Consider the following 23,212-nt stretch of genomic DNA (forward strand, 5'->3'; position numbering starts at 1 on the left):
GTCATCTTTACAAGGGAACGTGAGAGCCGACCTCCTCTTTCATCAGCTCACAGCCCAGGCCCAGCCCACACCCGCCAGGAGGGAGGAGAGAAGAGGAGGAGGAACAGAGGAGGGCCGTGCAGACCTTCGGGGCAGGGAGCAGGCAGGAACCTGCAGCCGCAGGACCAGTTCCCAGCAGGGATTCCCTCGCCTGCGGGGGCAGCGGTGGCACTGGCTCCCTACTTCGGCAGCCGCCCCATGTAATGTGACACTTGAATCTCCAGGACGACCAACAACAAAAAAGCTAAGGCCGAGACAGCAGCTGGCTGTCAGCAGCCAGGAGCTCCGCTGCGCTGAGCAGAGGCACCCGGGGAGCAGCCGCGGGTCAGGAAAGAGGCGTCCGCAAAGGAAGGAAGAGGTGTGAGCCCCGCTGGAGGGGAGGCCGGAGGAGAGGCACGCGGAGGCTGCTGGGCTCCCCAGCACCTGCGGTTGCCCCCCAACCCCAGCACCTGAGCTCCCAGGTGAGTGGCTCCGCTCACAGATGAGGCGGGGACGAAGGGAAGGGAGCCGCCAGGGTCCCCTGTCTCAAGGGTGGAGGGGCCACAATCTACCACAAGCACGGAGAGGAGGGTCCTGGGGGACACGCTTGGTTGTAGTCTCTGGAGAGCCTCCCTTTCGAACTCAGGCTCCCCCTTCTCTTGCTGGGACCCAGCACGGGGCACAGGCCGAGGCTGCAGCCCTCTGCTGGCTTGCTGAGCAGGCAGAGGGGCCTGGAGTGCCTGCTTACTCGGCAAGTTAGTTTAAGCTTTTCCTATTCAGGGGGCTTAAACGAGGGATTTGGCTGGCCTGGCCTAGGGGAGAACCATCGCCTGCCCACTGAGCCTCCCTTTTTCCGGGGATCAAGTCCCTGCTTTCTCCCAGGCAAGGAGGCTCAGGGCAGGGTCTGCCCGGCCACCTCGCACCTCCCAGGATGCGAACCTGTGGCAGCTCTGCCCATCGTGTCCTGGACAAAAGCAGCAGCTGCCGCCTCTCATGGGGGTCTCGGAGTTCTCAGCTCGGAGCTAGGCCCAGGTGCTCCTCCCTGGGCCCACAGAGGTCCCCAGGATCCCCCAGATCTCCCTGAATGCCACGCCAGAAGCATGAGGGCCCTAAACCCAGGGTGGGGGGGGGAAGTGAGGCTTGGGGAGGGACTGCCCCGCCCCGTACTTGGCCCTCCGCCGCCATCAGAATGCTGATAGTTCTCGGCGCACTGAGATCAGCTCCCGTGGGCAGGGCCCCGAGAGTCTCGAGCCGAGGCTGGCTGCTTACCCCTCCTGCCTCCCTGTCCTCACGCCAGCGTTACAGTCCCCTTCCCCAACCCCCCAGATGTTCTCCCCAAAGCGAACAAGCTAGTGTCTACTTAGAAAAACAACCACCCAGGTTAAAGTGGAAACCAGGGATCAGTCGACGTGTTCTTGGCTCGGCAGAGGCTGTGGGATCTGGTCTGGGTTGGTGGCTGGGGAGACTAAAAGCCCAGCAGCGATGAGCAGTGATGGCACAGAGGGGACAGACGCCGGGTGAGGGAGGGACGCAGTGATGAGCCCATGGCTACCCCTGCCGGCTCTTATCTGTAAGATGGCCCAGGCAGGCAGGCAGGGATCAGAGTCCCTAGATCCAGAGGACACAGGTGGATGGGGACCCCCAAACACAATCCCTGTGCGGGGACAGAAGGGTGATGCCCAGCTTCTGGGGCTGCAGGAGCAATCAGCGGCAACAGGAAGTGCTTCCTCCTGCCTGGGAAAAGCTAAGGGGCTGGGGAAGCAGGGGCTGCCGAGGGTCCAAGTGTCACTGGACCCCACTGGAAGGCGGGGCCAAGGCAGAAAGCGCGGCGCACAGTGGGCATCTCTGCCTTGCTGGTTAGGCCACCGGACCCCGCAAGACTCCCCCAACCTTCAGTTATGCCTCATTCTAGTTCTTTCTCCAACAAGACATTGCCCAGGGGGCAGGGGTGGCTGAAACCCACCTTGACAAAATAACAGGGCAAGGCAAGAAGCCCTTGGGCCCTGAGCCATCAACACACCCTTATCAGACAGCACACATCCGCTGCCTGGGATCTCCCCACGCAGCTGCATCTGGAGTTGGAGTGTCAGTTCTGCAAAGAGGAAACAGGGACGCTTCAGTACCAAGTGGCAGTTGTCGGGCCGGCAGGCGGCCTGCCTGCTCTGTTGCAAGGTTCTCTGTGCCAGGAGGTGCCACACAAAGGCATGTTTTCTAGTCCCTCCAGCTCTGCCAGCCTTCCCTTCAGCCCAGCTCACCTTCCCCCTCCACTGGCTGCCACTCCAGCCGGGGAGCACCCTCCGAAGGTGTCGAGAAGGGCCATGCAGGCAGCCAGGCCAGGGGAAGCCACCACTTGCTCTGGCTGCTTCTAACCGAGGTGCTACTGAGCACGGGGTTGGGGGAGATCCTCATTCACAGGCAGAAAGTACAGTTTGGGAAGGAGTGTGGTGGAGCTGAGATAGAAAGACTGGAAAAATATATAGAGAATTACCAGTAGCCCCACTGGGCTTCCCTGCCCTCCGCTCTCCAAACCTGGGAAGGTTAAGAAAACAAGAGGCAGCCAGCCCTAGGATGCCCACCCTCCCTGGGCCACAGCTGGGAACACTCAGGGCTCCCTACAACGCAACAGCTGGGGCACAGGCCTCACGGTCACCTGACGATGGCTGGTTATATCGGGCACCAGGCGTCAGGCACCCCTTGGCCTCGCTTTAAATAGCGTGCTGGAAAGCCCGCCTGGGACCTGCTGGAATGTGCCTCCGCCCTCTTAGGAGAACAGGCCCCTCCCAGCCCCCCACAGTCCCCACTAAGGCTCCTCTGCTCAAGGCCAAGCTGGAAATGATAAAACAGCAACTGAAAAGCAAAGGGGGCTTCAGCCTTTGGGGCAGAACAGCCGTGTCCAGCAGCCCCACTCCTGCAGACAGGATGCAGTGAGCAGCCCTGGGGCCAATCCAAGTCCCTAGAGGTCCTGGCTGTCCACGTCCATGGCCCGCTGGTGTGGACCGACACTCTCCCCAGAGTGGGGCCCGGGTCCCCTGGGCGTGAGTCTGCAGCTTTCAGACTTCCTAACCCCTGGAGGACGGCTGACTTTAAAGGCGAAGCTTCGGATCAACAGGCCCCGCCTTTCTGGCACAGCAGTTCAGCCCGGCCCCACCTTCCCCCTCCCTGCTCTGGAGATCACGCCCCAACTGACCAGGGTCTCCACGCAACCTCTCACTCACAAGCGGAGGCGCGCCCCTCTGCAATCCCTCCTGGGTCTTTGGGCGTGGGGGGCACAGGTGAAAAAGCCCCCCGCCGACCCGCTCGCCTCCGCCTTCTCTGTGAAGGAGTGTCTCTGATGGCTACATTAGGCAGTGCAGGCCCTGGGCCAATCAGGCTGAAAAAGCCAGGCCAAGTAGCCGAAGAGGGGAGGGGAAAGCAGCCCAGCTCCTGAGCCCGGGGCAAGCTCCCCCTCGGCTTCGGTTGGCCCACCGGTCCCTCGGTCCCTCCTCCAGGAATGGGACCAGCGGGCGGGCTCCCGTCCTCCTGGAAACCCGGGGAGCGAGATGCCCGGAGGCCCCAGAACAAGGGAGGGGACCACCTTCCTGTGCACACCTGCTCCACTGGTCAGTGGGTGGAGGTCTGTTCGGTGTGACCTGAGGAGAGGGGTCTTATGCTTGGGAAGGAGTTCACGAGACTGAGACGGAAAGACTCGCAAGATCTGCCTTTGGTGACAAGTCACAGGAGGTTCTCAAAGAGCAAGTGTGGCCTGGTGAGTGATGAGAGCTGTGTTCCAGACTCCCGTGTGGGGTGGGGCTGATCACGCAGAGCCCTGGTCCCTGTGCTGAGCCCATCGCATGGGCCAGGCCCTCTGTGGGCTGCTCCTGGGCCGACTTATCTTGCCCGTCGAAGAGCAGGCTGCCTGAGACAGGCGCCCACGGAGGGATGGCGGAGGCAGCGCTGCCAGGCCCCACTCCTGCAGTGTGACCGTGAAGTCCCTTCCTCTCTCTGGTCTCAGTGTCCCCATATGCAAAAGAAAGGAGGCAGGAGTGGATGACCCATGGCATTCTAGAATTCTATGCCTCCTAGTACACTGGAAAACTGGGATCCTGATCTCCTTTGTAGCAATGTGCAGACCCTGGGGTGGGGCATGGGAGAAGCTGGGAGGCTCTAATTTCAGGAGCTCGCCCTTTGACAGGAGACCATCTAATCCTCCACGGAGCCATCACCTGCCTGCTACCCCCCATCATCACTTAAAACATAGCCCTCCCATCTCCAGCCGGCCCCCCACCACTCTCCTTCACCTCATACACCACAAACATCCCGGGCATGAAGGACACAGACGGAACTCCCCAAAGGTGTTGGAGGAAGGTCACTGACAGCGAATGTGTGGGGGTGTGACAACCCCCAAAGGCCGCCTGGCCTCTGCTGCGCTGGCCGGACCCCGCCCAGAGGGGAATCACATGGGCTGGGTACTCCCGGAGCCCGGCCCTGTGCTCAACCCTCCCGACAGCCTCGAGAGACGGGCACCTCATCTTCATGGAAAACGAGAAAAGGAACAGACTCAGAGAAACGGAGCCACTCCCGTGTCACAAAAGCAGGAAGAAGGCTGGCAGTATTCAAACCCAGGATGATTTGAATGCTATTCTATGGGGGGGGGGGGGCCACCTGACCCGACGAGGGCAGTTATCCTGTGGGGAAGGAGATGCAGGAGGAATCCACGCTGGCCGTCCAGGCCCTGGAGGACCGTGAGGCGGAAGGGGGCGGAATTGGCCTGAGTGACCACAGGTGGGACTGACGAGGTCACCAGGAGATCCCATCTTCTAACGATCAGAGCTGCCCAAGAAGGAATGGGCCGGGCTGGGCCGCAGGGGGGCTCCCCACTCGAGCAAAGGCCGCATGCCAGAGGGAGGGCAGGGAGCCAAGTGCGGCGCAGAGGACTGGAGCGGATGACCTTCAAGGCGGCTCTAAGGACGCTACGCTGTGATGGCGGTGCCAGGAGTGACCAGCCTCACAGACCGCAGCCACCTGGGGGCGAATGTGCCTGGCTGAGGGACGAGGCGGAGGTATGAGAGCTTACAGTCTGGCTCAGGCCCCTGGCCGCCTGCAGCCCTGCCCTGGCTAAGAGCTGCCTCGGGGAACAGGCTGATTCTGGGTTGGCACAGGCTGTCCCTGATCCCTCTCTGAAGAGGCGCTGGCTCCCTCGTGCCCACCAGGGAGGCGGAAGGGGAAAGAAGGTCTGTGGCATAATGTGTTCTGACTCACTGACCCGGCCTGGACCTTCACCTTCGGCCCCTTGGGCATGACAGACAGGAGGAGGCTCTCGGTCCTGGGGCCTGTAGGCTCAGTTGCCCCTCACCTGGGGCCGGGGGCAGGGGGTGTTGGGGGAGGGGGGAGCGGAGGGGACTCTCTTGGTCAGCCAGAGAGGCAGGTCCAAGCCAGCAAGAGAGGGAGGCTAAACGCCCCCTGGGACGCCTGGTCCCATCCTGAGAGAGGACCCCTTGGGGAAAACTAGAAGGACACGGTGTCACCTCCACCTTCTCACAGGAAGACACGGTATGAGTAAAGAAATGAGGCTGGTGGGAGAGGTGGGGGGCCCCAGGGGGGCTCAGACCACTGCCCCCAGTCAGCTCTCAACTACGGCCGACCCCGGCCAGAAGCCCCCATGAGCCTGCTCTCGGAAGAAGCCGACCCTTCTGTCCCCACATATGATGAAAAGCAAGGGTGCCAGGCTGGCATCCTGGAGCCCCATGTCCCCACCAGGGAGGCACTCAGGGGCCGCCAGGGGAGCCATGCCCATCCGAGGCACCCTGGCAACACCTAGGAGTGGTGTCTAAGACAAAGGAGCATACAGTCTCCTTCACGGTCAGCAACCGTGGCTGACCTCGGCCGGCTGGCAGACCCCTCCTGCGGCAGGGTCTCCGGCTCACTGTCATCCCCAGCTTCCCTCGCCCGAGCAGTGCCAGCTAGGTGGGGGCTGAGGGCCACAGCAGAGCGGTAAGCAAGGGGCCCTGCCGGCTCCCTGCCTCCCTCGTGAGCTGTGAGCCACCAGGGCTGTGAGGGGTGAGACCTGACAAACTCGTTCTGCAGGCTGGGGTAGGTGAGAGGGCAGATTCTCTGGAGGCAGCTCCGTGGGGACTCCAGGTCCTCTCCCTGCTCTGCAGCTCAGGAGGAACCCCGGCAGGGACCCGGCACAACATGGCAGCCTCCAACCTTGCGCTGGAGATGCGCTCCATAGGGGAGAGGCTGCTGCACAAGCTGCAGATGCTGCCCCAGGCCGAGCCCGTGGAGATCGTGGCCTTCTCGGTCCTTGTCATTTTCACAGGTAAGCTGGGGCTCCCAGAGTCTCCTCAGCGCCCATGGCTCTTCCTGGCATCCAGGAGAGACGAGACCATGGTACCAGCCACGGGGCTGGCAGAGGTGGCTGGGTGGTCCCCCAGACAGAGGAGGAGAAGCAGATGTCCCCTGGGGGGAGCCAGGGGATCCCCCCTAATCCTGACATGCTGCTCTAGGAAACAGGTGTGCTGGGCACCAGGGCCCAGAGGTGCCTCCAGCACCCCAACCCACAGATGGAGGGAGCGAAGCTCTGGGGGCCGGCATGGGGACAGTCACACCTCTTCCCAGACTCTCGGGTATTTCTGACCACTAAGCCAGGGCTTTGGTGAAGGTCCTCCAGGCCCCCAGAGGGGCCTCTTTGGAAGTATGGCGGGCGTTCTTTTCCTCCTCGCCTCTGAGTTTCCGGCGCTCTCTGCTCTCTCCCCCAACCCCCCAGCCACCGTGCTGCTGCTGCTGCTGATGGCCGTCAGCTACTGCTGCTGCCGGTGCTGCCGCCCTAAGCGGGGAGGCAGGAGGGCCCTGGTGGGACCCATGACCCCACCGTGAGGGCCAGGGCGGCGGCCGAGGAGGAGCCGGAGAGGAGACCGCCAAAGCCATGACCCAGGGCATCAGCCTGGCCCTGCAGCCCTCAACCCTCAAGACAAAGATCCACGGGCCCAGCCCTGGCCTAGCCCAGGAACCCAGACACTGACTGAGAGCTGGAGGCTCGTCAAGGAAATAAGGGCTGTGCCGACCACAAAACTCTCACCTGACAGTGAACACAGGGTGCCGAGGAGGACTCAACTGTTTCTAAGACAGAAAACCACCGGGGATTCTGTGCCTACCTGCGCTTTCTAACAAAACAAAGAAGTGGGGTCCCCACACCTGGAGAACAGCCCACACGTGTGGGGAGCTGGCTCAAGGCTCCCACGCCAAAGAGGAGCAGGCCAATCGGAGAGGGGCTTTGCGCGGCAGCTCCTGTGTCCCAAGCTCCCCCCGAGCACGCACACGTCTGTGTTCCATTCCAGTATTTGCCTGTTTCTTTCCCAGTAAAAGCTTTCTGGTTATGTGTGTCTGTGGTGCCAGACTCCCTGGGCTGGGTTACGTGCATCAGGTGGGCAGCGTGCCAGAATTCCAGGGACATGGCCAGTGACCGTCCCTGCCAGGCCTCTGCTCTCCCTGTGCTCTCGGAAGCTGGAAAAACAAGCAGGCAGGAATGCCACGCGAGAGGGAAGGCTGCGGAACCAGGGGAGGGCTGCGGCGCCGTTCCTGCCGAGCACCAGCTGCTAACAAGCTCCGCCCTCCCCAGACGCCTGCTCGGCAGTGGCGGAGGCTGCGTCTGCCCCAGGCAGGTGCCGGGCTCAGGAAAGCCACGCCACGGTCACCACTGCCATTAACCGCAGCCAGCACACCCCGTCCTACCAGGCTCAGGCCACTGGGTCTTCCCAAACTTCTGCAATAAGAGAGGTGAGGCCCCTACTATTGTCCATAACCTGCATCCTGACCGCTCCGTCCTTTCCCCACCGTGTGCCGGACTGTCTGCATTCAAATCCTCATGCTCCCACCCCCGCCAGCTACGAAACCGGAGGTCAGTGACTCAACCTCTTCAAGCCATGTTTCCTCCCCTGTGAAATGGGGCTAATCCTGGTCCCCACCTCCTGGGCTAAGCCTGTGAGGATAAACCGAGATGACCCTGGCACAGTTCTGGGCATATCCTAAGACCTCCACTGATATGAAGCATCATTATCTGCCCCTCTAAATAGGGCGCCAAGCCAGAGCAATGTGGACTCATTTTAAAAACTGGGCCTGCTGACATGCAACACTGCTTGGCCTCTTTCCCTTCAGTTTACTTTCTCTCCCACAGAACTTTCCAGGTAGAGCTACAAAGCCAGGAACGAGGGCAGGGGAGGCAGAGGCTCACGCGGTACCCGCCCCGACACACACATACAACCCTGGTCCGCCGGGGCCATAAAGAAGTCTGCGTTTTTTATACGCCTCTGTCATCTTGGTCTGTGCAGCCCATGCCCTGCCTGCCTTGAGGCAGAGCTCCATCTACTCAGAAAACAGGGAGTGGAGAGGGGATGCCAGCCCTGCCACTCCCCTGCGGCCCCACCATCTCCAGCTGACAGGCAGGCAGGAGAAGCTCTCTCTCTGGTTGGTTTCACTTCCTGGTGCCCAGGGACTTCTCTGACGGGTTTGGTTTGGGTTGAAGACCCAGAGAAGAGTGCTTCCATAGAAAATAAAAGAAATTCAAGAATCTGTCTGTACTCTCTACCACCCCCACCACACCACAAAAGAATGGGACTCGGAAAAATAATGATAACCATAATAATACTTGCAACAATGGTGAGGATAAAGATATAAGTAAAATTCACTGAGGACTCATCCCCGCTCAGGCAGTGTCTTAAGCATTTTGATGCAGATAAATTCATTTAGTCATGATGACAACCTCAATGCCAAATGTACCATTATTATCACCATTTTAAAGATGAGGACATAGGTAACTTCCCTAAATTTGACCAGCTGAAAAGTGGCAGAGCCAGCCTCTGGGCACCCCCCACCTGGCTCCAGAGCCCCTGCTCACCACACCCGGGGCCCCAGGCCTCCAGCTGTAGTACTGATAAGGCTCTCACTCCATTATCCACCACCTACAATATCAACCCTAGATCCCAAACAGCTGCACCCCAAGCTCTTCTCAAAGTAACCTCCCTATAAGCGGGTGTGCCCTCAGAGTTAAGAGCTGGGGTGGGGCCCAGCTATGTCTCCCACCCAGAAGAAAAACAGAGGGAGGGTGGGAGGATGTGAAGCCCCGCCCTTGCCAGTCCCAGCACCAACAGCTGGCGGGTCCCCAGGAAGCCCTCAGTTCAGGAGAAGCTCCAACGGTGCAGCAGCCTGATCCCCGTGTGATTTTTCCTTACGTGAGGTACGTCGGCATCAAGAACATCCTTCCTCAGTGAGGCTGAGGCTGAGCATCTTTTCTAGAAAAAATTCAGGCTCCCTGGTCCAGCTGCCAGGAAGTCGGCAGACCTGGGCACCGACAGGTTGACAGGAGGTTCATTCGCGTTCTCCTCCTCCAGGCCAGTCAGTACTTAACTGCTGACCCCAAATAAGATTCTGTCCCTCCCCTTGGAGGGCTTACGGGGGCACGCTGAGCCCCACCACCAATGGCTCCCCTCCTGAAGCTGTCACGCCAGGTCCCAGGCAGGCTCCAATCCCACTCGGATCAACCAACCAGATCTGCCCCAGCACAAGAGCAGCCTGACATACTCTGGCTGGTCCTCTGGGGAAGATGGGCATGGAGAGGAGGCAGCAATTCCCCCATCACGGCAAAGAATAAACAGGTACAGCAAGGCAGGTGGTGACCATGGAAGGGGCGGCCATCAGGCCGTCTGAGCCCCAGAGAACATCTGGCTGACTCTGGCCGCCACAGCTCTCTGTTCCCACCGCCATGCCACCCTGGAACAAGCTACCAGCAGCGCCTGCCTGCGGTCACTGCCCCAGCGTCCCAGCCGGTCTCTCGACTGTGGTCTCACGGTCCCTCACGAGGGTTTCACTCTACACCTCAGATCTGTGCAGTTTACTGTACATATGTTACGCCTTATTGGAAACTACAGTAAAGCCACCGGTGCAAGAATCTTATTAGCAAAACTTGGCAGAGCAGACAAAACAGTTTTCTCCTGTTTTCCCAAACATTAACATTTGAAAGCAATCTACAGATAACAATCTTCAATACGACATATTTGCTTGTGGGTAATAACAAATTACAGACCATAAAAAACTGAGGACAGGGTGTTCCCTGGTGGCCTAGTGGTTAGGATTCTGGGCTTCCACTGCCATGCCCTGGGTTCAATACCTGGTCAGAGAACTGAGATCCCTCAAGCCGCACGGCAATAACAAGATAATAATTAAAAAAATAAAAGTTAAAAAAAAAAAAACTGAAGACAAATTAATTTTGCCCTTAGGAAAAGTCTCCTCGCTCTCCTTGGGAACCGGCTGCATACCCTGGAACACTGTCTCCTCATTCTAACTCCTACATCGGCTTCCCATCTCAACTTCAACATCGCTCCTCCCAGGGGAGTCTCCTCAGGCCCCAGGCCAGACTATGCCATGGGCACCAACAGCATTCTCTACCTCTTCCCATCACATCATTCCCTTCGTGGTGATCATTTCAGAAGGATTTTCCGATCAGGGCCAGAAGTTAATTGAAAAAGTCAATTAAAGCAACGTTTGTGTACCCGAGATGTACGTTCTCTACACCTCTCATTTGAAATGGAAACATACAGACGCACATTCCTTGGTCAATCTTTTTGATGCAGGGCCGAGGTCTTTTCTCCAAGTGTGGGTTTGCCGACCAGAGTTCCTGAATTGTCTATTTGCTAATTTCGATTTCTTTAAGGCGGAATAAGAACTTGAAGACATCTGCAAGGAAACCTGAGTGTGAAATACTTCTGCATTTTTAGGAAATGTTTACAGTTGTCCTGTCCACATCTATTTTTGACAGGAACAGCTGGGTCCAAACCCCAAAGCAGTAACTTCTTAGCTATGTGACCCTGGGTAGTTATTTAACCTCTCTGTGCCTGTTCCCCAGTTGTAAAACTGGGGTTTCAGCTATTATCATCACTTCATTTTTATGTAATGTTAAGTGCAATTACGTAATTACAAGTACAACTGCCACAAAACAGGTTTGGGAACAAGCAGCTGACGCTTAATAAGCATCCAACTAAGCTAATGGAGCAGAAGTCCGAGGGTGTGCTGAGACCAGCCTGCTGGCTCTGAGCATTCAGCAGGCCAAGGGCATTAGTCAGAGTGTTTTACAGAAGGAAATGCGAAGCGGCAGGTAAGCCAAGGTCAATTAAGCCAGGATAGTTAAGAAGGACTTCAAGGAACTTGCCCATCATCTCCTCCAGCCCCGGCTGCATGTCAGAATCACACGATGATGGCTTCCCCGGTGCTGCAGTGGTTAAGAATCCACCTGCCAATGCAGGTGGATTCTCAAACACATGTTTGAGCCCTGGTCCAGGAAGATCCCACATGCCACGGAGCAACTAAGCCGTGCACCACAACTACTGAGCCTGAGCTCTAGAGCCTGCGAGCCACAGCTACTGAGCCTGCCTATCACAACTGCCGAAGCCTGCGTGCCTAAAGCCCGCACTCCACAACAAGAGAAGCCACCGCAATGAGAAAGCCGCGCACCGCAACGAAGTGTAGCTCCCACTCGCCACTAGAGAAAGCCCGCGTGCAGCAACAAAGACCCAACGCAGCCAAAAATTAAAATAATAAATTAAATAAATTTTTAAAAAAACCCACTAAATTGAAAAAAAAAAAGGAGAATCACCCAACAAGGTTTACCAAGCACAGGGCTCTGACACGCCCAGAGGCTGATCTCTGTGCTACCAGGTGGGGCCTGGGCACCGGCGTTCAGAAAAGCTCCCGGATGATTGGAACAGGCAGGGTTGAGGACCAGTACCCTATAATGTAACCCCTGGGAGGGCAGGGCCTGCCTCTCTCGCTCACGACTGGACACGCAGCACCTGGCGCAGTTCTTGGCCACCGTGGGCACTCGACTCCCGTCTTTCAAGGATGGAATGGCAGCCACCAGGTTCCACGAGAAGGGACACAGGCCCCACTCCTGCTTCCCGGCTGCCCCATCACACCAGGGGGTGGGAAGCCACACGAAGCAGCTGCGGCCGGGCCTAAGCGGCACACAAAGACACCAAGGGGGAAGCTGGGCCTCCACAGGAGCCTGGGGCCTCAATGGTGATAAACACCCACATGCTGGTTCCAGGAGGTGCCAGCTGGAGCTGTGGTTAATCATCAACCCGGCGCCACAGGAAGTGAGCGGCCATGCATGGCAGCCCCAGCCCTGGGGCCTCCCGAGCTCTGGGCAGGTCCTTTCAGTAGACGGGTCATCCGGACTGAGAGGAGGGGCAGGACCCAGCCACAGGTGAGGTGGACGGGAGGCCTGGGGCAAGGGCCCCGGATCCAGTCTCTTCCCCCACCCACCCCAAGTCTGACCTCTCTCAGCCAGGACACCTCAACCCACGCCCCTGAGCAGCCCCCCAAAACAGCATCACAAAAGGGCAGAACGCGGCGGAGGGGGTAAGTGTGAAAGGCTGAAAGAGAACGCGGTTGCTAGGCAATGGGCCCTAGCCCACCTTTGTTTGCTCTGGTGACAGCAAGCAGGTCTGGTCAGGGGCAGTCAGCAATGCGGCCACCTTTTCCTCCCACGAGTTGCTTCTCTGAGTCACAGTGCAGCTCTGGTCACCTGGTGGCTTCTTTAGCTCAGGCCCCCAAGGCGTGGGGCCTGAAGGATTACCCTGACCTGCCTGCCCTCGCTTAGGACACAGGAGTACAAACAGCAGACCCCGGTAATGGCTCCTTCCTTCTCCGCCTTTACTCCCTTCAACTGGCTACAGACTCACAGCCTGCCCATCTCAGCTGTGTTTCAAGATTAGTTAGTCCTTCTGTTTTCACCTGCCTCTAAGGAAGCCTACAGAGGCCTCAGCTTGAGACCATCCACTCCTGGGCTCCTGTGCTGATCTCTCAAAATGCTTCCCAAATGTTTGGCAACCGAGGCAGGAAACCCAGGAAGGGTCTAGAGCGCTGCTTTTTAGATCCTGGCTGAGCAGTTCTCAGGGATGGGAGAGAAAGTCCTGCTCACAGCAGGGCTGTTCAGGAAAGGACTGGAGAAGACAGAGGCAGCCTCCAGGAAGAACTCAAGGGACCCCCCCTCTCTTGGTGCCAGTCCCTGCTTTTGCTTCTGTGGAGGAAGAAAGCCCATTTGTTGCTTGCTGGAGGCATTGAGCCCAATGACCCACCATCCCTTCAATGCCTGCTAGCTACAGAGGTGGCCGCCGTTCTCTGAGATCGCACCAGAGGGTGAAGTTGGGGGCAGGGAGTAGCACCTGGGACAGGGCCTTGGAGAAGCCCCTGCACTCAGGGCCTCTGTCCCCACTTTTCCAGGTTCACATGGACAGACTACTAACAAAACGCACCTGGAACGATGAGTTCTGGCAGAACCCCTTCGACCAGGGGGGCCTGGTAGTGATCTGCTTGTTCATCATTACGGTCCTGTTTCTCATCTTGTTTGCTATTGTGTTTGGTTCACTCCCCGCACTCGATAGGGTCAACGAGTGTGAAGAGTCGTGACCTGACTTTCTGTGGGCCAAGAAGGGGGCCACTGTTATACACTCTCAAAACGCCATGTACCTTTTCTCCAAAGCCCTTCTAACAGTCTGGAATTATACATTTTTCATGTGATTATCTGATAAGTGCCTGTCTTCCCCACTGGTCCAAGCAACAAAAAGCAGGGGCTGGGTCTCTTTCTGTTCCCAATTGTACCCCCTTTTCTGATGTGCCCTCGCACAGAGTCAGTATCAATCAATATTTGCTGGTTGAATAAATGAATGAATGAACGAATGAGCAAATGAATGGATAAACAGAGGGATGCTGGGCCATTGGCTCCCCCAGCCTGGAGACCCCAGGAGTTGACAGAGCCCAGTACAATCTAGGCCTAAACCAAAGCTGTTTTTCCCATCTCAGGGTCCAGAGGCCTCTAGGCTGGAGGAAGGTTGCTTTGAACCTAATTACTGTTCCTTTTACACGCAAAGGTAAATTTGGCCCTGTCATAAATAATCAAATGCATTTCACGGCCACACTCAGAGAAAGTAGCTGCACGCAAAGAAGAGAGGAAGCCATCTGGACGCCCCACGCTGGCCTCATTCATGTGACCCAAGTGTCTTTTCTCTTGGTCCCAGAGATGCCCAGGTATCCCTCACAGGGTCCCCCAGCCCCCATGCACCCCAGACCCTACAACACAGCCCTTGTAGAAATGTCCCCGCCTCTGCCGAAGCCATCAAGCAGGCCTGTCCCTCGCTGCCAAGTGCCCTCCCTTTGCAAATAGCTGCTTCAACGTCAACCTCAAACCAGGCTATTCTCAGAAAAAGGGCAAGTATCTGGTGAGGAAGGGGCTTTGCTTCGTGTTATATACCATTTATGCAATGAAGAAACATTCCTTTCTACTCAAAGAGCAATTTCAAATCCAGCCATACCAGCTGTGTTCACTCCGTCCCAGGGTCTGGAAGTCCTGGAATCTGACGCCCTCATGTGTAGCAAATGAGATAGAAGAGATGAGGCTGCACACGGGGCAACAGGAGGCCCACTGATGCCCAGACCCTTGACACTCTAACAGGTCCCAGGTCTCTGGTATGAGACAGAAAGCAGAGGGCCCTGGGAGGACCTGTCCTCTTGCCTGGTGAGTTGCTGCAGCCCAGAGGGATACGGCAGAGCTAAGCTTCCAGACAGCTCCACAGAGCCTCATACTCACCCCAAACAAGAGTCCAGCCAGGGTGACTCCAAGCAGAGGGGACTCTGACAACTAGCAAGGACACTGAGCCCTTTCATGACAAGCGCTTTACTCAAGGAACCAAAGAAGGCCTAATTTAGCAACTCACTATGTTAGTGCCTGAAAAGGGCTCTGGTTGCAATGGCTGTGGGCAAGGGTGCCAACCACCTCTGCTGGGCGTGGTCTTGCCACAGAGGCCAAATGAGACATGGCAGCTTAGAGAAGCAAGTAGCTTCAGCCTAGGAGCCACAGACTTGGTGAATAGGAGGGGGTGGGAATCAGAACACATGGCCCAAATAAGTGCCTCTCTGGTTTCCAGAAGAAAGCCCCAAACATCTGGTGGGCACCACCAGTACCATGCACCTAATCAACTCCATGCTTCAAGAATCCAGTCTTACAAAAACCAAGATGGCATGTGTGTATGAAAATGTGCATATCACTGCAAACTGGGAAATGGGGGATTAGTGGCATCCATGAAGGATCTTAGTTCCCCGACTAGGGATTGAACCCCGGCCCTCGGCAGTGAAAGCACCGAGTCCTAACCACTGGACCGCCAGGGAACTCCCAACCACGACCTCTCTGGACAGTGGTCTGTTCATCTCTTAAGTCTGAAGCAATCAATTCTGCCTCATCTACCTTACAGGGTTGTCCAACGAGATCTGACCAGTGAGAGCAGAGGAATCAAACAGGTTTTTCGAGCAAAGGGCTACACAAATGCAAGTGCTCCCAGCTTGTCCAGAATGCTCTGGATGCCCCTCATACAGTGCGCCCACAGCTGCTCGTGCCCAGGGCTCTCCCGGCCACAGTCTGCCTGTTGCTGAGCAGCTATCAGGCTCTTTCATGGCCCCCACCACCAGCAGATTCAGATCAAATAGATAAGTGGGTTCCAAGTAGGCAGGCTGGTGTTATGTTAGAAAAGTTGATTTCTCTCCAAGCACATTACCGCCCCTGCCCTCCCAAGACATAAACTGGGCCACACGTCTCTGCTTGGGTCTGGGATGAGAGTGACTACTCCACAAGTGAAGCAGTGGTACAGCGCAGTGGCACATTATCACCACAATGCCAATGGCTCGGAACTGGTCACATCTCTCGGAACTGAGTCACCCAGGGTGCCAGCCACTCCAGAAGTGGGTGGAGTGGGATGGGTGGATGACCACCCAAAATACTCAACGAATCCTCACAGTGCCAAAGTTTCTGGGGCCTTCCACAGAAAGGTGGGAGGGTACCAACTTCCATGCTCCGACAGGAAATATTCCCACACGATGGCTTTCAGCAGGCAGGGGTCCCTTGGTGGCCCAAGAACTGTCCTATGTTAGCTTGTTAACTAGCAGTGCTGGGAGAGGAAAAGATCTCACTAACACTTGTTTCCACACACAAGATAAGTCACTCACCCCGATTCTTCACAGAAGGCCACCAGGGCATCAAAGGCCAAGACAGCAGCTTTATCGGATGCTTTGTTCCCTCTCTTTTCCTGGAGACAAGAAACGACCATTCAGTAAAAGTCTTACATAGTTGGACTACAAATGTAGTAGCCCAACAAATGGTGAGAGAGAAAAATATCAAATGACACTAATAAAGCCATTCACAAAACAGAGTCCCCACACCTGACCATGCATCGGAATCACCTGGGTAACTTTAAAAGACCTGAGGCCCAATTCAGCAAGACTACTGAATTGAACTTTCTGAATCTGGAGCTCCAGGGAGTTTATATTTTCAAAAAGCTGCTCAGGTGATTCTCATGCAAAGGGCCCGGGGAATGGCATTTGGGAATCACTGTATAATATGACCTAATTTAATAGGGGTTAAATACATACACGAGTGTGTGAAGGAACATACTAACCTCTGTATGTGTGGAAGGACATACACTAAACGTTGACAGTCATTACTTCTGAGTGTTGGGATTATACGTTATTTGCCTTTTGGTACATGGCTATTTGTTAAATTTTCCTTTTAAAAAACTGTGAAGGGACTTCCCTGGCGGTCCAGTGGTTAAGACTTCGCCTTCCAATGCAGGGGTTGTGGGTTCGATCCCTGGTCGGGGAGCTAAGATCCCACATGCCTCGCAACCAAAACAGCAAAACGTAAAACAGAAGCGATACTGTAACAAATTCAATAAAGACTTTAAAAATGGTCCACATCAAAAAAAAAAAATCTTAAAAAAAAATTGTGAAAAAGTTTAAAATACAGAAGAGCCAAGAAAATATAGCAGACACTAATACCCAAGACATTCTCTATTCTTTCTGCTTCCGGAAGTTGAATGGTTCCCATCTCCCAAACACACAAATCCACATACTTCCTCTACTTCCATTCTCCCAATATATTTATATCACGATTTCTTATTACATCACAATTTCCCTTAAGGTGATTCTTCAGAGCTAACCGCTTGATTATATTTTTACTATTTCCCATGATCACATATCCTTCGACAACGTTGTTTCTCCTGAAATTAACAGCTGACCTGTTTTTTCATTTCCTTAGATTTCAGTGCAACACGAATACCCCCCCAAATGTTCTGATGTAATGAAAAATTCACTTCGGGAAGCAGGGGCCAATGATGGCAAGGTCCACTTTTATCTTTGGAAACGTCCTTCCTGGTGCCTTCCATCCCCATGTTCCACCTGGGCCTCTGCTCTCCAGGCCTGGTGCACAGCCGAGACTACCCTTCACTCTCGTCCTAGGACACTCCCTTTGCCTCGCTCCTGGGTCAGGTCTCCATCTTCCTTTCCTAGTTGACAGCCTCTGCAGTGGAGAACATCCTTTAGTAGCTTCTCCAAAGGAGAAAGTTTCTTAAAATCGTCTGTCTGAAAATGTCTTTATCCTACTTTCACACTAACTGATTGACTGGGTAGGAAATTCTAGATGGGATGGTTTATTTAGCATTTGGAAGCACTGTTTCTCGTTTCGAATATTACAATGGTGAAAACTGGTGCTCTTTGGACTCCCCGTCCTCCATGTAACACCTCTCTGGAAGCTTTCTGGATCATCTCTTTTTTATTTATTTTTTATTAAAAATTTTTTTTCCACTGCATTGGGTCTTCATTGCCATGCACAGGCTTTCTCAAGTTGCAGTGAGTGGGGGCTACTCTTCATTGCAGTGCACGGGCTTTTCATTGCGGTGGCTTCTCTTGTTGCAGAGCACAGGCTCCAGGCACATGGGCTTCAGTAGCTGTGGCACGCGGGCTCAGTAGTTGTGGCACACGGGCTTAGTCACTCTGCGGCATGTGGGATCTTCCCAGACCAGAGCTTGAACCCGTGTCCCCTGCATTGGCAGGTGGATTCTTAACCACTGTGCCACCAGGGAAGCCCCTGGATCATCTCTTTATCTCAAATGATCTCAAATGTCTCAATGATGAGCCCAGTGTGAGTTCTTGTAATTCACTGTGTTAGTAAGTTTTAAATAAATACCTTATACCTAATCACCTTACTGAAATCTTTTCCTTGTCTAATTTGAACTTCAGACAAGTTAATCACACTCCCTTAGGTCATGGCAAACTATCATCCTTGGTCCTCGCAAGACCTCTTCATTCCCAATCGCTACTTGCATCCACCTTCTCTCCCGTCATTCAAATTTATTCATTTATTCAATAAACACTTATTAAGCACTAAACTACATTCCCAGCACTGAGCTAGGCATTAATTACAGCTGCACAGGAAAGGTTCCTGCTGTCATGGAACTTACATTTCAATATAGCAAACCTATAAAGTGAAACAGTAATAAATATGATTTTTATAAAAAGGAAGATACGAGACTTCCTGGGCCCCCAGCTATGCCTATTACCCTACGGGGAGTATTTACTATCATTTCTTCTTCACTCCCTATTGCTAGATATTTAGTTTGTTTCCGATTTTCTGTCCTCATGATCAATTCTACCATTCAAGCCCTTGAGCACATAAGGGCACACTGCCACTTTTATTTACTTATTTATTTTTGGCTGCATTTTTTGGTCTTCTTTGCTGTATGCAGGCTTTCTCGAGTTGCAGCGAGCGGGGGCTACTCTTCATTGCAGTGCGGGGGCTACTCTTCATTGCAGTGCGGGGGCTTCTCATTGCGGTGGCTTCTCTTGTTGCGGAGCACAGGCTCTAGGGTGCGTGGGCTCAGTAGCTGTGGCACACGGGCTTAGTTACTCCGTGGCATGTGGGATCTACCCGGACCAGGGACTGAACCCACGTCCCCTGCATTGGCAGGCTGATTCTTAACCACTGCACCCCCAGGCAAGTCCCCACTGCCACTCTTATTTCAGGTGATTTGGTTCCAGAAATAGGATATCTAGGTCAAAGGGTATCTGCATTTTAAAATTTAAATAGATATTGCTAGATTGCTTCCCCACAAAAGACTGTAACACTGCATTTTTCTCTTGGCGAAGTGTAGGCACTCTTTCCTTCACGTGCCCACTAGCAACAGGAGTTTGAGCTCTTTTACACACGTGTCAAATCATTTTACTTTAATTTGCATTTACCTGATTACTACCTAATTTGAACATCTTTAGACGAGCCATTTGGATGAGCTTTTCTGGGAACTTTCCTTTCATATCCTTTGTTTTTCTTGTCAGTTGGTGAAAACTCTCTATTTATTCTCAACTTCAACCTTTTGTTTGCGTTTTATATTAAATATTTTTCCAGATCTACAGTCTATTTGTTTACGGTATCTTTCACCACGTATATTTTTTCCATAGGTTCAGGATTTATAGAAACTTAAGATTTTTTATATATTCAAATATTTGGTTTTTTAAAAGACAGCATTCTGGATTTTTAATTTTCATTACAAAAATATCTTCACCATATTTCCAGCCCTAGGTGGCACACTGGACTAAATTTTGTTTAGTTTTTACATGAGGTCCTTAATCTGTCTTTTATATAAGGTGTCAAATGGGGCACTTTTATTTTATTCCTGCTGTGTCAGCACCAGCTATTAGACAATTCATTCTTTTCCCATTAAACTGAATTATCAGCTTCATCAATATTAAACGATGTATTCTAGGACCTTTTTTTTTTTTGGTTTGTTTGTTCTTTGAATTTACTTTTTATACAGCAGGTTCTTATCTATTTTATACATATTAGTGTATACATGTCAATCCCAATCTCCCAATTCATCCCACCACCATCCCCCCTGCCACCTTCCCCCCTTGGTGTCCATATGTTTGTTCTCTACATCTGTGTCTCTATTTCTGCCTTGCACACCAGTTCATCTGTACCATTTTTATAATAAATCGGTGTTGAGTTTTGTCAAAAGCTTTTTCTGCATCTATTGAAATGATCATATGGTTATTCTTCAGTTTGTTAATAAGGTGTATCACATTGATTGCTTTGCGTATATTGAAGAATCCTTGCATCCCTGAGATAAATCCCACTTGATCATGGTGTATGATTCTTTTAATGTGTTGCTGGATTCTGTTTGCTAGTATTTTGTTGAGAATTTTTGCATCTATGTTCATCAGTGATGCTGGTCTGTAATTTTCTTTTTTTGTGACATCTTTGTCTGGTTTTGGTATCAGGGTGATGGTGGCCTTGTAGAATGAGTTTGGGAGTGTTCCTCTGTAATTTTTGGGAAGAGTTTGAGAAGGATGGGTGTTAGCTCTTCTCTAAATGTTTGATAGAATTCACCTGTGAAGCCATCCAGTCCTGGACTTTTGTTTGTGGGAAGATTTGTGTTGCTGTTGTTGGAAGATTTTTAATCACAGTTTCAATTTTATTACTTGTGCTTGGTCTGTTCATATTTTCTATTTCTTCCTGGTTCAGTCTTGGAAGGTTATACCTTTCCAAGAATTTGTCCATTTCTTCCAGGTTGTCCATTTTATTGGCATAGAGTTGTAGTAGTCTTTTATGATGCTTTGTATTTCTGCAGTGTCCATTGTAAATTCTCCTTTCTTATTCTAATTTTATCAATTTGAGTCCTCTCCCTCTTTTTCTTGAAGAGTGTGGCTAAAGGTTTATCAATTTTGTTTATCTTCTCAAAAAACCAGCTTTTATTTTTATTTTTTAATTTATTTATTTATTGGCTGTGTTGGGTCTTTCATTACTGCAAGCGGGCTTTCTCTAGTTGCGGTGAGCGCGGGCTACCCTTCGCTGCAATGCACGGGCTTCTCATTGTGGTGGCTCCTCTCGTTGTGGAGCATGGCTCTTGGCATGCGGGCTTCAGTAGTTGCAGCACACAGGCTCAGTAGTTGTGGCGCACGGGCTTAGTTGCTCCGCAGCACGTGGGATCTTCCTGGACCAGGGCTCGAACCCGTGTCCCCTGCATTGGCAGGCAGATTCCTAACCATTGCGCCACCAGGGAAGCCCCAGCTTTTAGTTTTATTGATCTTTGCTACTGTTTTCTTTGTTTCTATTTCATTTATTTCTGCTCTGATCTTTTGATTTCTTTTCTCCTACTAACTTTGGGTTTTGTTTGTTCCTCTTTCTCTATTTACTTTAGGTGTAAGGTTAGACTGTTTATTTGAGATTTTTCTTGTTTCTTGAGGGAGGACTGTATTGCTATAAACTTCCCTCTTAGAACTGCTTTTGCTGCATCCCATAGTTTTTTGTTTTTTTTTTTTTTGCGGTACGCAGGCGTCTCACTGTTGTGGCCTCTCCCGTTGCGGAGCACAGGCTTCGAATGCGCAGGCTCGGTGGCCGTGGCTCACGGGCCCAGCCGCTCCGCGGCATATGGGATCCTCCCGGACTGGGGCGTGAACCCGTGTCCCCTGCATCGGCAGGCAGACTCCCAACCACTGCGCCACCAGGGAAGCTCCCCCATAGGTTTTTGATCATCGTGTTTTCGTTGTCATTTGTTTCTAGGTATTTTCTGATTTCCTCTTTGACTTCTTCAGTGATCTCTTGGTTATTTAGTGACATATTATTTAGCCTCCATGTGTTTGTGTTTTTTACGTTTTTTTTTTCCCTGTAACTGATTTCTAATCTCATAGTGTTGTGGTCAGAAAAGATGCTTGATATGATTTCAATTTTCTTAAATTTACCGAGGCTTGATTTGTGACCCAAGATGTGATCTATCTTGGAGAATGTTCTGTGTGCACTTGAGAAGAAAGTGTAATCTGCTGCTTTCAGATGGAATGTCCTATAAATATCAATTAAATCTATCTGGTCTATTGTGTCACTTAAAGGTTGTGTTTCCTCATTAATTTTCTGTCTGGATGATCTGTCCACTGGTGTAAGTGAGGTGTTAAAGTCCCCCACTATTATTGTGTTACTGTCAATTTCCTCTTTTACAGCTGTTAGCATTTGCCTTATGAATTGAGGTGCTCCTATGTTGGGTACATATACCTTGATCATTATGCAGCGTCCTTCCTTGTCTCTTGTAACATTCTTTAAAGTCTACTTTATCTAATATGAGTATTGGTACTCCAGCTTTCTTTTGATTTCCATTTGCATGGAGTATCTTTTTCCATCCCCTCACTTTCAGTCTGTATGTGTCCCTAGGTCTGAAGTGGGTCTCTTGTAGACAGCATATATATGGGTTTTGTTTCTGTATCCATTCAGCAAGCCTGTGTCTTTTGTTGGAGCATTTAACCCGTTGACATTTAAGGTAATTATCGATATGTATGTTCCTATTACCATTTTCTTAATTGTTTGGGGTTTGTTTTTGTAGGTCCTTTTCTTCTCTTGAGTTTCCCACTTAGAGAAGTTCCTTTAGCATTTGTTGTAGAGCTGGTTTGGTGGTGCTGAATTCTCTTAGCTTTTGCTTGTTGGTAAAGCTTTTGATTTCTCCATCGAATCTGAGTGAGATCCTTGCTGGGTAGAGTAATCTTGGTTGTAGGTTCTTCCCTTTCATTACTTTAAATATATCGTGCCACTCCCTTCTGGCTTGTAGAGTTTCTGCTGAGAAATCAGCTGTTAACCTTATGGGAGTTCCCTTGTATGTTATTTGTTGTTTTCTCTAGGACTTATTAATTCTCTCTTATTAATTCTCTCATCTGTTCCAATGACTGTTACTGTAGTACATGGATTTGATCGGGGTAGCAGCACAGCATATTCTGATGCTGGGTTAAGCACACCCCTTTCATCATTCTCCTTTTTCATACTTTTCCTGGCTGTTCTTGAGCACTTATTCTTGCACATAAATTCTAAGATTCTACTTCCCAATAGAAGTCTTTTGGGATTTCAATTGGGACTTCATGAAATATTTATATTAACTTTGAGGAGAAAAGACAGTTTTAAGTCTTCCCAATCACTTTTGTATCTGTACAGAGTTTGTTTTCTTTCAATGAGGTTTTAGTTTTCTCATCTAAATCAGTGGCTCTCATCCCTGGCTGCATATTAACATCAACTGGGGAGGTTTTAAAAAAATTCTCTTGATAAGAACCTGTAACATTTACTTCTAGGTATTTTATAAGTTTTACTCTTGCAAATTAAACATGTTTTCATTTCTATTCCTAGGTATTTACAGTAATGTTTCTCTTATGTTCAGCCATCTTGCCAAGTTTTCTTATGAATCCTAGTAGATTTCTAGTAGAGTCTTTGGGGTTTCCTAGGCAGACATTTGTTAAAATTTCTATCTGCTGGTGTCTTTTCTCCTTGTCCCTGTGAGTTTATATACTTTTCATCCTTTTATCGTCCTTTTGGTGGGGA

The 23,212-nt window shown here is 52.0% G+C and overlaps 3 protein-coding genes across 11 annotated transcripts in view; 2 read left to right on the forward strand and 1 right to left on the reverse strand.

Moving 5' to 3' along the window:
- RECQL5 (RecQ like helicase 5) overlaps positions 1-23,212 on the reverse strand; it is a 38,194-nt gene that overhangs the window by 6,498 nt on the left and 8,484 nt on the right. For 4 of the 5 annotated variants that reach the window (XM_059997711.1, XM_059997710.1, XM_059997708.1 and 1 more), the window contains one exon: positions 16,042-16,121. In XM_059997711.1, the coding sequence (XP_059853694.1) occupies positions 16,042-16,121 (80 nt within the window). Of the gene's footprint in view, positions 1-2,025; positions 2,111-16,041; positions 16,122-23,212 lie in introns of those variants that run through there. The other variant, XM_059997713.1, reaches the window with a different exon arrangement.
- Positions 123-7,371, forward strand: SMIM5 (small integral membrane protein 5). 5 transcript variants are annotated; one of them, XM_059997716.1, is made up of 3 exons: positions 123-500; positions 6,156-6,316; positions 6,764-7,371. In XM_059997716.1, the coding sequence occupies exons 2-3, from the start codon at positions 6,190-6,192 to the stop codon at positions 6,871-6,873; spliced, it is 237 nt and encodes a 78-aa protein (XP_059853699.1). In that variant the 5' UTR covers positions 123-500; positions 6,156-6,189; the 3' UTR covers positions 6,874-7,371. The 5 variants fall into 5 exon arrangements, with proteins under 5 accessions (XP_059853699.1, XP_059853700.1, XP_059853701.1 ...); XM_059997717.1 differs by having other exon boundaries at positions 6,161-6,316; XM_059997718.1 differs by having other exon boundaries at positions 316-500; positions 6,082-6,316.
- On the forward strand, positions 13,276-13,788 carry ERLN (endoregulin). The gene has a single exon (XM_059998038.1). The coding sequence runs from the start codon at positions 13,276-13,278 to the stop codon at positions 13,453-13,455; it is 180 nt and encodes a 59-aa protein (XP_059854021.1). The 3' UTR covers positions 13,456-13,788.

This window comes from Delphinus delphis, chromosome 19, assembly GCF_949987515.2.
Source record: "Delphinus delphis chromosome 19, mDelDel1.2, whole genome shotgun sequence".
Classification (NCBI taxonomy): Eukaryota; Metazoa; Chordata; class Mammalia; order Artiodactyla; family Delphinidae; genus Delphinus; species Delphinus delphis.